Genomic DNA, 15,320 nt, shown 5'->3' with positions numbered 1-15,320 from the left:
TATATTCTTAATGTAGGATTTTTATTAATTTCTGAGTTTTTCATAAATTTAAACTGAGGGAAATTTGTATATTCTAAAAATACAATGTGCCTATTCTGATTAAGACTTTTTAATAATGCTGAATTTAATAGTGTGGTTTAATTGTTTCTTTAGCAGTTATTATATCTACCATAAGCTATATTTTATTTAGTTACCTTGTTCATTCTGTTTCCCCATCCCTACCTCGGGAATGTAACCTCATCAGAGCCAGTGTTATTAACTTCAGACAACTGCTATGTCTCTGGTGCTTACAAATATCCATTGTAATACATTAACATTGTCCAAAGTCTTAGAATACACAATCATAATGTTAGCGGAAATGATAAAAGGATTTTAAGTGAGAATTTAAGTTTAAAATCATGAAGGGAAATCACCAAATATCAGAAGTAGGAAAGGTTTCTTATTTTAAACAGGTCTCATTCCACTATCTCATTTTATAGATGTAGAAATCGAGATGCAGAGAGATCAAGTGTTTGTCAGATCACAGAATTTTGGTAGTAAAGGGCACCTTAAATCTTGTATAGTCGAAATACTCAGGTTCTTAAAGTTACCTGGCCTATGCTTTAATACCTACAGTGATAGGGATTTCACTACCCTATAAAAGCATCACATTCAGTGTTTCAAGAACACTACTTTTCAGAAATTTCTTTCTTATATGTAATTAAGATTTGTACTCCTATGTTTCAGTTCTCTAGTCTTAGTTATGTCCTTTGGTCATGTAGAATATGTATAGTCCACGGTATGTTTAATTTATATTTATTTGTATATTTTGTATATATAATATATATATATATATATGTATGTGTGTGTGTATAATGTGTGTGTGTGTGTGTATATATAGTTATATACATATACAAACACACACACACACAAACATAAATTGATATAGTGCAAAAGTCTAAATTTGAAGTCTTTTATTAATGAGTGTTCTGGGCCAAATATTTTTTCTGCCTCACTATTCCTCCAACACTTCTTTGTTTCTTCCCTTTTCTCACATACTCACATAAACACACACACACACACACACACACACACACACATATTAAATTGTTATAGACATACACACATCATATATGCATCTATTACACAGAAAGGGGTGTGTATTTATATTTTATGTCTTGTAGAAAAGTCAAAAACTTAATTGTGTGTAGGGGTGCCTGGGTGGCTCAGTTAAGCATCTGACTTCTTGATTTTGGCTCAGGTCATGATCTCACGGTTTGTGGGTTTGAGTTCCAGGTCAGGCTCTGCACTGATAGTGCACAGCCTGCTTGGGATTCTGTCTTTCTCCCTCTTTCTGCCCTTCCCCTGCTCATTCTCTCTCTCTCAACTTTAAATAAATAATAATATGTGAAACATGTTATAATTTTTTAAACTCCATTTTCCCTCTAAAAGCCAAAATTGAATCACCCTTCCATATCAAAATTTGTTTATTAAAATATTCACTAAAATTGTTAAAATGTTTCTAGGAATCATTCTATTGTGACCTCTAACCAATATCTCTGGGTCCCCTGGCTGTTTCAAGATCCATCTGAATCCCACTCTTCCCTGAATATTAAACTTATATATCTTTCTCTTAACAGGTAGCTTCTAAAATTAAACACAATACTCAAGATATGGTCTTACTAGGAAGAATAGTATAGGCTTATCTTCTGATTCATTCAAAACATTTATTTTTCCCAATACAACCTATAATTCCATTTGGTTTTATAATAGCCATATCATATCTGACTCATACTGAGCTTAATGTCAAAAAAATTCTTAATCATTTTCTATGTGATACTGCTGAACCAATCTCCTTTATTCTATGCTCATGTAGTCAAAACGTTTTTTGGGGGAGAATGGTCCTGAAATTGCACATATGATAATTACTCATATAACTACATATAATAACTACATTAAAAAAATAGTGTCAGTTCACAGAAGGTACATGTTCTGAAAGTTAAACAAAAATTTAATTGAGGGGCATAAACATATAGATGATAAACACATATCTTACCTATAAAAACCTGGTGGCACTTGCTCTACCAGGAAGCTTTTCTCCATGTCTTGGAGTATGTCATTCAGCATTCGGACACGGATTGGAATTCTCTCCTTGGGATCATTAGCAGGACGCATCTCATCTGACTGGAAGAGTTCAGCACTCTCCCGCAGACTTGACGCCAAGGCTAGCAGTTGATGAGTGTAGGGTTGATCACCTGGTGAAAATAAATGAGTCCATCTCAGAAGAGACATCCTCAAAGGAGCAAAATAAACACTTTGCAATCATGATGTCAAAAAGGAAGATTCAACATCAGTTAAACTTTTATAATGTATTAATTCCACCAAAAATATTCTGTCTAAACATTATATTCTATGAAGAGTATTAAATTTATTGCTACCATTACTATTACTAATAATAATTACTACTATTGGGACACCTAGGTGGCTCAGTTGGTTAAGAATCCAACTCTTGGTTTTAGCTCAAGTCATGATCTCATGGGTTCGTGGGATAGAGCCCACATCAGACTCTGTGCTGATAGCACACAGCTTACTTGGGATTTTCTCCCTCTCTCTCTGCCCCTCCCCACCTCTCTCACAAAATAAATATATAAACTTAAAAAAATAATAATTACTACTACTAATAATACTAGCGAATAGGTATTGGTTATTGAGAGACAGCTACTATGTTCCAGGCATGATATTGAGCACTTGACATATTTATCTCATTTAATATTCACCAAAGTTTGCATTGTCATGTCTATTTCATGGAAGCTGAGAGTTAATTCAGACAAGCAAATTGTCCTAGTTCATTAAGCAAGTAAATGACAGGCCAGAATTAGAAGCCTGATCTTTCTGACTCAAACATTCATGCTCTTCATGTAGTATTCTATATTTCTGGGGGAAAAGTGATTTTTTAAAAAAGTTATCTCTTCTGAGAACAAGAGATATGTTCCTGTATATTGTTATGCATCTATGGGCTCCTTTGCTTTTCTAAAAGTTTCCTGTAATTTGAAGTTGAAATACATCTTTGATTTGAAAATACTATCCTATGTAGTATTTGTCTTGTTTTGCTTGGGGGATGATTTTTGTTTTTTGTAGTTTGTTTCTATTTGTGTAACTTACTGGAAGTCATTTTGATATGAATGGTGTTACTAAACACAGGACATTCCTTTAACTAAGAGTAAGACAGAATTTGTATAGTGATAATGGCCACCAGACCCTGGTGCCAGACTACCTGAGTTCAAATCCCTGCTATACCACTTAGTAGCTGTGTGATGTTGGGGTAAGTTACTGAGCCTCAGCATCCTAATCTATAAAATGAACAAAATAAACATCTGCTTCATAGATTTTTTATGAAGGTTAAATGATTAATATTTATAAATTGTTATAAAAATATTCTTCTATAGGTAAGCATTTCCCAGCCGATGTGACTTAACATCTTGTTTAAAAAGCATTCCTCTATTGTACCATGAGAAATGCATTTTCTTCTCATGTTCTTCCTGATATTCCCCGCCATTTGAGTCAGTCTCTCGGTGAGGCAACAGTTAGTGGTGGTGTTAGTTCTCAGGAGACTCCAGCAAGGTCAGAAACTCAAGACAGAGAATTATGTCATGTCAAGGTGATGAAATGAACATGGACCTGATAAATTGAAACTGGCTGTCCTGAGAGCATGGCATTGAGATAAGCAGATGGAGAGATGAAGAGGCCATATGGGACTTTCACTTGGGAAAATTTCAGGCAAAAGGGAAAGATCACAAAGGGACTCTTTCCAAGTGAAGTTCAAGTGTTACCAGCTCCCCAAACACCTGGTCTTCATGAAAATGAAGATTCCTACACCTGCTAAATCTCTCTAGGAGTAGAGCCAGGAATCTCCATGCTACCCAGATTATTACACACATTTTAAAGTTTAAGAAGTACTGTAGAGAGGTAATGTGGTAAGAAAAGAAAAACTAGGTTAGAATTATAGCTGATATATAAAATATGTCTGTCATAGAATTACCAACCCAATACAGTGATCTTTGTTGTCTTTCACCTTCATTTGATGGGGACTATTTCATATGCTAATTTCTTTAGAGGAGAGCATGGTTCTTACACTCAGCAATTATTTACTAAATAAATAAAGGAGATTAAATAACGTACTTTTGGAAAAAAATCCAGTAACAAAAGAAAATTCTGTAGAGATAAGTTGTTTTCATGAGAGCTATAAAGTATAGCCACATTTATAAACTTTCTGTTCACTGAAATTAACAACATGAATAAACTCATTTGTAGGAGTTCACAGGTTTCGGCATTTGGGTGTTTTCAAAGTACATTATATACTCATTAATTACCTTATTTGATATCACAAGAAACCTTGAGGTTGTGAGGACATTTAGCACCCTAAATCACAATTATAAAAATAATGCCATTTTATAAAGATACTATTTATCCTAAAATATGATGGTTCACTGAAGTTAATGTATGGTGAACTTACAGGAAATATCTTTGTACAGGGAAAAAATAAGATGAAAAAAGCACATTTAGATTACATTGGAATTGAAAGACTGAACAACAGAAAAAACAAGTTCAACATCCTTGAGAGTCTTCCATTTAAGAAAGAAAAATCTGTTCTGATCTAACATACACTACAGAATTGAAGACATTACTACTGAATCAAGGGAGACAAATTGTACCATTCTACCTTATTTAGCTTTAAATGAATTTATCTTTCTTAGTGGTGAGGATGTAGAGAACTGACAGCTTTAAGAACTTTCTTGTTCCAGAAAGAACCCTGATAGTGGAAACCTGCCATCTACACCACACCCTATACATCACTTCAAGGGTATAAGTTTACAAATTGAAAAGAAGCTTTATTTTCAATGTTCACTCAATCATTTGTATACATAACTGATTCCTAATAGCCATTTTAATGCCAATTAGAACGTGTCTATTTAAATAAGAAAGTAATACCACCAAATCGAAGTCAGCTGTGACCCCACATATTCCTGTTAGAATGTCAGCTCTGTGAAGGAAGAGATTATTGTCTAATAGTTTTGTTCACTACCATTTACTCAGACAAAAACTATGTCTGGCATAGCATGAATTATCTACTGATCACAGCATCATAATATCTGTAATGTTTTTATCCTTATCTGCCTTGTCTCTCTCCTTTCTTTGACTGAAAAGAACCCCGCATGATGTTTTATCTCTTTGTATCTCCAGATGCTAGCACAATACCTGAGATATGGTAGTCATTTATTAAAAATTTTGTTGAGAGAATTTTGAATTATAAGATAATGTTTAGAGATATTTCCTGAATAATGACTAAAAAGTCACTTAGGGAAATGTTTTGCATATAATGAGCATCAACTAATGTTGCTAAAAATCAACAAGAGTTGCAAAGGAAAAGAAAAGAAGCTATTTTAGGGTAAGGATAAGTTAAATTAAACTAAATTGAATTAAAATATGGCCTGCCAATAACCCATAAAAACTAAGACTATATGTATAAAACTTCATTTAAGGCACAGTGAATGTCAGAGAAGAGAGGACTAATTGAAGCTCTTCACAGTTCAGGTTTAATAAGTAGTAAGTCCCTTTGACCAAAGAAAACGAACTGGGAGTTAGAGATTTCTCTTAGAGAAAGTTAATACAATTATCTTGAAGCTTTATGCGCATGGAGTCTCAAGACCAAGGTCTTGGTATCAAAAACCAGGTAAGAGCCTCATCTACTTAATTACTATCAATGTAAGTTTGAATAGATTACTTAATATTACTGTCTTTTAGCTTCCTTGGGGGAAAATGCAGAAATGGTCATTTCACTCTCCAAGCATATAAATAACTATATAAATGGAAGTTACTATTATCAGAGTACACAATCTTAAGTATAAATTACTACCAATGCATTTTTTAAAGACACGCCCCAAAATACCATAACTAATGATTTTATTCTCAGAGATGCTACTTTTCACTTTCTCAAATTTTCTCCACACTGTATAACACTCCTCCTTGCATACACATCTATAAAGATTTGCAATGTTATTTTGTGGTGCCTATTAATCTGGAGCCATTTTTTTTCTTTCCATGGGATGGATCTCAAACTTCTGAATAACAAGGAAAGAGATAATGTAAAGGATAAAGGAATCTGGGAGCCTGGGTGGCTCAGTCCGTTAAACATCAGACTTTGACTCAGATCATGATCTCACTGTGAGTTGGAGCCCTGCATCGGGCTCCTTGCTGTCAGCACAGAGCCCACTTTGGTCTTCTGTTACCCACTCTCTGTCTCTCCACCATTCCTGGTCATGCTCTCTCTCTCTCTCAAAAATACATAAAAACATAAAAAAAAGGGGTAAAGGAATTAAACGGCCAAACTTCAAAATGATCCTTTTACATATTTGCTTCTGTTGAAAAGTCAACCATTAAGTTTTTTATAGCATAGTAGAACATATCAATTTGTGATGAATATTGAAAATCAACCTTAATATAATACAAAATAATGGAGACTGCTTAGTGAAATTATCTTGATATTATTCAAGAAACAATTGAAATGCACTTCTAAATTTCAAACAGAAACAATGCATTTTTCCTCTGTCTCAAAGTAAAATACAAATGTATTTTCAGTAAATAACTTACTGAGTCCTATTTTGTGTTCTGTCCTGTAAGTACTGGGAGAAAGGGAAAGACATAAGGTTAAATCACTAACCTTAATAGATTCCTAATCTAGTTAGAAATAACCCACAAATGAAGAATAAATAAGGATCAAATAAAATAAATCCTCATGAGGATAATTGAAGAGCTTATTGTATACAAAAATATTCTAAGTAAATCCAGGAAAGAAGTGAAACTTGAGAGACAGAAATTGCCCAGAAATCAAGGTCATCTAAAATGGAACTCTTGGAAGTTCTGGGACTCTCCCTATATTAAAGCTGTTGAGGGTGTTCCATCCGTAAACAAAAATATTAATTGCTACTAATTAATCCCTTCCTATTCCCCCAGTCCTCAGCCTTCTGGAAGATGAATCTATCTCTAACTTCAACCCTTTCATTTTTCCATCTTGCTATACAAAGAACAGAGCTGGATAGTATAAGCAGTAGTGATGTTAATTGGAGAGGAGAGAAGAAGGTGGGAGGGAGAGAGGGAAGGAAGGAGGAAGTACAAATCAGTGGATACTGAGACATTATTGAGATCTACGGAGGCCAGTTCAGGACAGGCTCTACAACACACTGAAAGAAACATATTCCTACTCCTGCCTTTTAGCCAATCATCACATTGCAGCATTCTCCCCTTGAAGCCATCTGGGAAGCAGTGTGGTATAGTGAAAAGGGCAGGGGCTTTGGAATCTGACAGAGCCATATTCAAGCCCTAAACCAACCACTTAAAGGTACACACCTAAGTAAGACACAACCCCTCCACCCCTTGCCCTCCACACAGTTTCTTAATCTCTAAATTGCTCTTAACAATATCCAGTTCAGCTCATGTGGCTAGAGTAAGGTTAAATGTCACAATGGACATAAGACACTTAGCACATTACCTGGGGCTTTGTGGCGTGACCTCTAAAGTGCCACGGTGTCATCAGAAAACTTGTTCCTCCTGAGGACTGTTGGTACAGGATGCTAAAACACCTTCTAACAGATCAGAAGCTTACCGGCACTTCATACACGTCTTTTCCATAAGGTCTCTTAGACTTGTGGATTGCCCCACTGAATCTATATGTTCTAACCTGCCAGAACCTGGAAAATGCACTAACTAATCCTCTTCTCCCACTTCATATCTTGATGAGTTTCATCTTGGCATAAACTCAGATGTGTTAAGTCTGTTCTACAACCTCCTGCACAAATATATAGCTGTCTTATTTTAAAGAATGATTTTACTACTTACTATTGTGGCCTCTCTTCAGAGTTTTATACTCCAAAAAGGTTTTAAATTTTTATTTCCATTTTTCTATCTTTTGGTTGTATTTTGTGACTGTATTTTTAAAGACTCACACAGTTTCATCTTAAATTAAGAGTGAAATGTACTGGTCATACTCTAAAACTACATTTTTATATCAAACAAACATAGCTTTTTACTATGTATTTCACAGAACCTATTCTTCTATGGATGAGCTTATGACAGTTTTAAAGGTGCTAATAATTGCACAATCATGGCTTAGACTTCACTGATTTATAGTGACAAGGAAAAGTATGATTTATGTTCCACATAACACAGTGGCTAAAAGAAGAAGATTATTTTGGGGGAAAAATGTATGTTACTTAATGTCATCTTAAAAATATCTTGTGGCATCACTAAAGAGAAAAAAAGAAATTACCAATACGATTTCAGCCAGAGGAAACAACAGTCCTTTATTATCCTACATTTTCTATTCTTCATGCTGGTTTCTTTAGTATGAATCACAGTGAATCATCTCAGCTGGTTATTTAAAGAAGTTAAACAAAAACAAAAACAAAAACAAAACAAAACAAAACAAAAAACAAACAGGTAGAGAATGAAGTGTAGGAGCTAGTGCACTGTTGATAAATAGTCTAACACTGATTTTACAATGCACTGATAAATGGATATTATTTAAAAATGCAATATGCCAGGAGGCAGTGGCTAGTTATGTCTAAACTAAATACAATAGAAATCCTTTTTTTTTTTTTTGCAAAAGTGCCAAAGTGGCATGCTTACAAGAATCACATTGACCACTTTTAAAACACTGGCAACACATTCTGAAGATTTTCTTATATTCTAAATATTGCCCAGTGATCCAGATAGCCAAAAACAGATGCAAATCTATCAAGACTTTGAACATATTGTGTGGAATGAGTTGTCCCAACAGCATATGTCGGCCTGATGCCAAGATTGAACCAGGGGCTACTTTCATGGCCATAGATGCTGCCACTGTGTTGTGTTTGCAACTACATGATCGGGTTATTGGTTGCTTTGGAAGAGTGAACAAAGGCTTCCTAGAAGGAATTAAATTCATGTGTGGTTTATTTTTTATCAGTCTCCTCCTGAGGCAGAAAGTTGGAGTTGTACATTTAATAACACGTGTGTTTAATTATGTTTTGGCTAAACCGAGAAAATGAAAAAAAAAAAAACTTTAATGAAATTAATCAGTATGAGGGGAAGGGTACTTTATGTTCTATTATAAGCCAACATTAAAAGTATCTTTAGGGGCACCTGGGTGGCTCAGTCGGTTAAGCGGCCGACTTCGGCTCAGGTCATGATCTCGCGGTCCGTGAGTTCGAGCCCCACGTCGGGCTCTGTGCTAACAGCTCAGAGCCTGGAACCTGCTTCAGATTCTGTGTCTCCCTCTCTCTGACCCTCCCCCGTTCATGCTCTGTCTCTCTGTCTGTCTCAAACATAAATAAACGTTAAAAAAAAAATTAAAAAAAAAAAGTATCTTTAGGAGCACCTGGGTGGCTCAGTCAGCTGAGCACTCAACTCTTTATTTTGGCTCAGGTCATGATCTCACAGTTTGTGAGTTAGAGCCCTGCATCAGGCTCTGTCTGCACTTACAGTGCAGAGCCTACTTGGGATTCTCTCCTTCCCTCTCTCTCTGCCCATCTCCCACTTGCATACATACACACTCTTCCTCTCTCTCTCAAAATAAGTAAATACTTTTAAAAAAATCTTTAAAAAACTACTTTAAAATTGTTGCCAGTGAGGCAACACTCATAGAAAAATGGATTGTAGTACTATCCTGTCATGGGCACAGGGTTTTGTCCTAAAAATACACTTAAGGAAAAAAAAATTCACAATACATTCAGCTATTACTAGGATGGGAAAGTAGGAAGATGATAGGAAGTCATTACCATATTTCAATCAATGTAATTACACATATAAAACAGGTATTGGGGAGCCTGGGTGGCTCAGTCGGTTTAGTGTCTGACTTCAGCTCAGGTCATGATCTCACAGTTTGTGGGCTTAAGCCCCTCATCAGGCTCTGTGCTGACAGCTCAGAGCCTGGACCCTGCTTTGGATTCTGTGTCTCCCTCTCAGTCTGCTCCTCCCCCATTTGCACTCTGTCTGTCTCACAAAAATAAATAAACATAATAAAAAATGTTTAATGTAGGTACTAAAAAGAAAACTTTAAACCAAATTTGAATGAAGTATTCAGGGTGATGAAGGACATGATGACAAAGGGAAGCTGGCTTAAGGAGACAAACACTGATAATACAGAGACAATCAGATTTTGTTGCAGACTCCGCTATTAAGAACTCCTGGTTTGAACAAGATTTGGAATATCAATAAATGAAATACAGTATTTAATATAGTTACATAGTCAGAGTCCATACAAAAATACACTGGGGATTGATATTAAACATAGTTTTAGGAAATTGTACCCAATGGATGGCCAATCTCTTATTGAATTTCTCTCAGTTTGAGCAAACAAGGTAAGCTATTTCTGAGAGAATGCTTTTGAGTTTAAGTCCTTGTCACACAAAACAGTTAGTTCCAGAAATGCAAGTTTGGGTCAAACCACTAGATATCTAACATGATTCAGAATTTCCATGGGAACTAAATCTTTTCTTGGAATTGTTTGGATTTTAGATGGATGGATTTGGAATTTTTTCAGGAGGGCACAGGGCCAGGTTGCTAGTATACCCACACTTTACTATCTATAGGCCGGACAAAAGTTGGAATTGATGCTAACTAAAACCAAAATTGGAGACCGATAGGCTGAGGCCAAATATCACACAAGTTATTTATTTCTTTAAGTTTTATTTATTTATTTTGAGAGAGAAAGTGAGTATGAGCAGGGGAGGGGCCAAGAGAAAGTAAGAGAGAGAGAAGCCCAAGCAGGCTCTCCACTGTCAGCACAGAGCCTGACACAGGGCTTGAACCCACAAACCATGAGATCATGACCTGAGCTGAAATCAAGAGTCGGACGCTTAACCAACTGGGCCACACAGGTGACCCATGCAATTTATAAAGCGGATACTTATTTTTTTTTTCCTTTTGGGACATTCATCATAAATTAGAAAGAAGAAACGACATCAGATGGGTCTCAATTACTTGTGACTGTAGAAAAGAACCAAAATGACAACTGAATATATGAAACTACAGATCTACCAGAACAGCCTGTGCTTGCCTCGGTCACATCATCACCTTGAAATAATATCCCTCCTTCTACAATGAAGTGATTGGTGCTAATGAATTATCAGAGCTAATAAAAAAATTAAAAAGTCAGCTAAGTTACCATTGTCAGTTTCTCAAGGAACAGGAGGAAAGTCTGCCAACAACCATTTTACCTTTAGTGAGACAATCAGGAAGTGGCAACAAGCCACACAGATCGAAATTGTTTCCTGCTGAGTCTGGCTTTCACTAAATAAATGTGTACATAGCCACATCAAATGGAAATGACTTTTACTTTGTTTTGTCATTTGTGGTTTTTGCAATAATGGTAAATAATTAACATCCAGAATTCCAACAAAGAAAAATAGCAGATATTAACAGAAATCATCAGAATTACATAGTCATTAGTTATTTTGAGGTGGTGTTTAAAACATTAAAAAGTAGAAAGAGGGAGAAAGAGTAAATTTAGTCAGGTTATTAAGTGCATACTCCTTAGTCTGCTTCTAGGTTCAAGGGTATGGTTGTACTTATTTATTCTTGACACCTGCCTTTGCCCCCTGCAAACTAGTACCAGTGTCTTATGTGTGCATATTTTTTGGACATACTTTTATTTGCCACAAGTACAGTTGAAGCATATCAGTAATCTCATCAGTCACTATTTACACTACATCTCTATGTAACCACATATAAATATTCATTCTCTAACTATTATGTGTTTGGCATTGACCAAATATTAAGAGCCAAGGTCACTCAGTCAAAATGAGCTTTCAAGACCATCCAATAAATCAACTCAAACAAATTATTCACTGGTAAATTATCCTTCTTTCTGGTGGTTGTGAGAACAGTAGAGAATGGTCTGCTGCTACTGTAAACTAGAGTAATAAATAAACAAGATGGCTGGTTGTCAAGGGGTAAAATTACACCGTTGAAAATGCAATTGGGTTTCAGAGACCTTCATACGTAAACTTTTTGCAGTAGGGAGAAACAAAATTTTATAGTTTAGCCTTGAAGGTCACTTTTTGTAATAACTGTGATTGAGAACTTAAGACTAATCACTGCTAGTTGTCATAACAAAATAAAAATATATATAAACAATTAAAGTTTGTACTAAGCAGTAAAATTAGATGTCATTTAACGTGTAGCACATTACTCTATTTTACAAATAAGGTTATAACTAAAGTAGTTAAAATAGAACAGTTACATCAAATTGCCCACAATTTAGCAAATATTCGAATGATCTTTTACTTTAATACAGAATAAATAATTTTGAATCATGATTACTAAAAGATAAAAATGTATAGCTTAAAGGTGACAAATTGCATCACTTTGATCAAATATTTATACTCAGGTCATAACAAAAGAATTTTATTCCTATATATCTATGGTCTAGACGCATTTTGTTTTGTTTTGTTTTGTGTTTTTACTATGGGTATATCTTAAGTCTGGCCCACATTTTTCTGAGTGAAAGTAGCAAGGAAACCCAAGGAGTTTCACATCAAAAGAGACAAAACTCAAAAAAAACCAATAACCAAAGAAAAAGTTCTTTACCTATAGCAGAAGCAGACCAATATACCAGCAAGAAGCCAAAATACTCCTGGCTCATCTGACTGAGCAACTTGATTTTGGGAGCTGTTCATCTAGACTTGGTAGCATCAGGCTGCAGTGGAAATCTTTGTAGAACGACTGTAGCTTTCCCCCCAACCCCGTTGTACTGACACGCTTCAGATATAACTATTAAATAAAGGATTATTAACCTGGCCTATTTTCAGAATATTTTCTGTACCCTCTTCCTTTAACCTAAAACCTGGCTCTTCCATAATGATACTGCTTAGGCCCCAGCCCTCTTAGGTGTGGTTCCTTCTCTCTTACGCTTTGTACCACTAGCCCTAGAAACACACTAGGAGGTATCACTGCTCATTCTTTGAAGATTTTGGCTCCTGGTTTAGTCACTTCCTCTTACAAGAATACTTCTATCTGAATTCTTGGCAATTTCAATACCCACATACTCTAGACTCTCCTTTCCTTAGCCTCTTTTCTTCTGGTGATTGCTTATCCCACTTCCATGGTCATGTCCTCTCCTGAACGCTGTCTTTACCAATATCTGAACTCTTTGTATGATCACATTTTTAATAATCCCATTTGCTGGCCAGCAGCAAATGAGTCTTTTTAGCTCACTCAATTCTTTGATCTCACCATGAAGTAGTATTTATTGATCCTCCTTCCATTCTGTTCCCCCTCCTTTCCTTCATTTCCTCATTTTTATTCCATACCCAGTTTAGATACTTTGATCCACCCTCATGAGTGCTCCTGTGCACATACTCTCAGTTTTAACTTATCTAGGTCATTGTCCCTCTCTCATTAGAGCTCTAGCCTGATTAAATCCAACTATGTCAGTTCTATATCTGAATCACCAACTGAAGGCTGAATAATTGTACTGACTTATCTCATTAAAAATATATTTCTTGGGACACCTGGATAGCTCAGTTAGTTAAGCGTCTGATTCTTGATTTTGCCTCAGGTCATGATCTCACGGTTCGTGAGATCGAGCCCTGTCTCGGGCTCTGTGCTGGCAGTGAGAAACCTCTCTCTCTCTCTCTCTCTTTCTCTGCCCTTGCTCTGCTTACACGTGTGCATGCATGTGCTCTCTCTCAAAAATAAACGAATACATATATATATATGTAAATATATATATATGCATATATATACACATATATATGTATATATATGCATATATATGTATATATATATATGTATATATATATATATATATATATATATTTCTTCTGAGCTCCAATGCTGCCCAAAATATAGGCATACCTCATTTTGTTGTACTTTGTTTTACTGATTTTCACAGATACTACATTTCTTAAAATTGAAGGTTTGTGGCAACTCTGCATCAAGCAAATCTAAGATAGAAACTTGACAAAAGTGGAAAATACGGAAACTATATAGAGACCAACCTAAATATACCAAAAACAGAGCAATCCAAGGCTACTTCATATAGGAACAAATAACCCTAAACAGCTCAAGTGCTTTTAGGGTTTTACAGCCAATATAATAAAAGTCATAAGAATCACTGAGGGAGGAAAAATTGTGTCATAGTATTCTTCAGGTTAAGAAGCAATCCCAGTAGTCAAAATTAAAAAAAAAAAAAGGAATTAAATTTTCAGAAACTTGAAATATTTGGCTGTTAAGAATAAATCATTTTCTAAGAAAGAAAAAGAATAATCCATTTTGTAAGGATTACTGCTTAGGTACTTAGATAAAATAGTGAATTTTGTATTGAGAAGTTTATGTCTAAAAATCACACATAAATATCTGTCAATAAGATGTGTGACTCAAAAAGGAGGAGGGTGCATTCTTTAATTACAATACTGGCTTTGTATTTGGTTAATACAGAAAAATTATAAGCCTTGTTGAAAGATTTGTATGTAGATAAAGGGGAAATGAAGGTAATTATTAGAATTCTGCAGAAAGAGATCTATTCAAACATGAAGGGATTGAAATAGAAACTATGGAGATAATTCTCTTCTTGTCACCCTTAATCTAGGATGAGCCAACACTTTAGTGAAATGAAATGGGGCCCATACTTCAGAAATTAATCCCAAAGATTGATTTGGGTTGGCTTCATTTGGATTGATTTTGATTTGAATTGATTGAATTTTAGATACAAACTTACTTACCTACTTATTTATTTATTTGGGAAAATACCTAAACTATATTTTTGCCATGCGGAAAATGATAACAGAAGTTTGAAATTACAAATCTCATATTTCTTCTAAGCCCTTCTCATGATAATCCTCTCTAAGAAGGGAGTCACTGCATTGCCATAGCTAATAATATAGCATATATTTTTATCCATTGCTTGTTAAAAATTAGTTGAACCATCTTTCACTTGCTAAAATTACTGTAATTCAAAGAAAAATTACCTTTAAGACTGTTTTGAACTTCTATAGCTATATCAAGAGCATTAAAGGGCAGAACTGGTTCATTGGCAATTTGCAAAATCACTTCTCCCGAGAGCTGAAAGAAAAAAAAAAAAAGATGGTAGCATTCAGTTTGAAGGGTTTTTGATTTGTTTGTTTTTCATTACTTCATGCATTCTTATATAACCACGGTAGTAAAACACATAGGGGAAAATATACTTTTATAAGATATCTTTTCCTTTTAAACTCTTTTTTCTTTTCTTTTCTATAAAAAAAAGAAAAAAAACCCTCATGGTATTTTTCATGTCTCAAAATAGTATGAAGGAATATAAAATTTTC

At 35.0% G+C, this 15,320-nt stretch overlaps 1 protein-coding gene across 9 annotated transcripts in view; it reads right to left on the bottom strand.

The window, feature by feature from the left end:
- The window catches only part of NAALADL2 (N-acetylated alpha-linked acidic dipeptidase like 2), a 1,364,408-nt gene that overhangs the window by 46,073 nt on the left and 1,303,015 nt on the right, over positions 1–15,320 (bottom strand). For all 9 annotated transcript variants that reach the window (XM_058730531.1, XM_058730530.1, XM_058730533.1 and 6 more), the window contains 2 exons: positions 14,985–15,078; positions 2,036–2,234 (listed from right to left, as the gene is read on the bottom strand). In XM_058730531.1, coding sequence (XP_058586514.1) covers positions 2,036–2,234; positions 14,985–15,078 — 293 coding nt within the window. The remainder of the gene's footprint in view (positions 1–2,035; positions 2,235–14,984; positions 15,079–15,320) is intronic.

Source organism: Neofelis nebulosa, chromosome 5, assembly GCF_028018385.1.
Source record: "Neofelis nebulosa isolate mNeoNeb1 chromosome 5, mNeoNeb1.pri, whole genome shotgun sequence".
Classification (NCBI taxonomy): domain Eukaryota; kingdom Metazoa; phylum Chordata; class Mammalia; order Carnivora; family Felidae; genus Neofelis; species Neofelis nebulosa.
The sequence above is the reverse complement of the archived record's forward strand: the minus strand, read 5'-3'. Positions and strand labels throughout refer to the sequence as shown.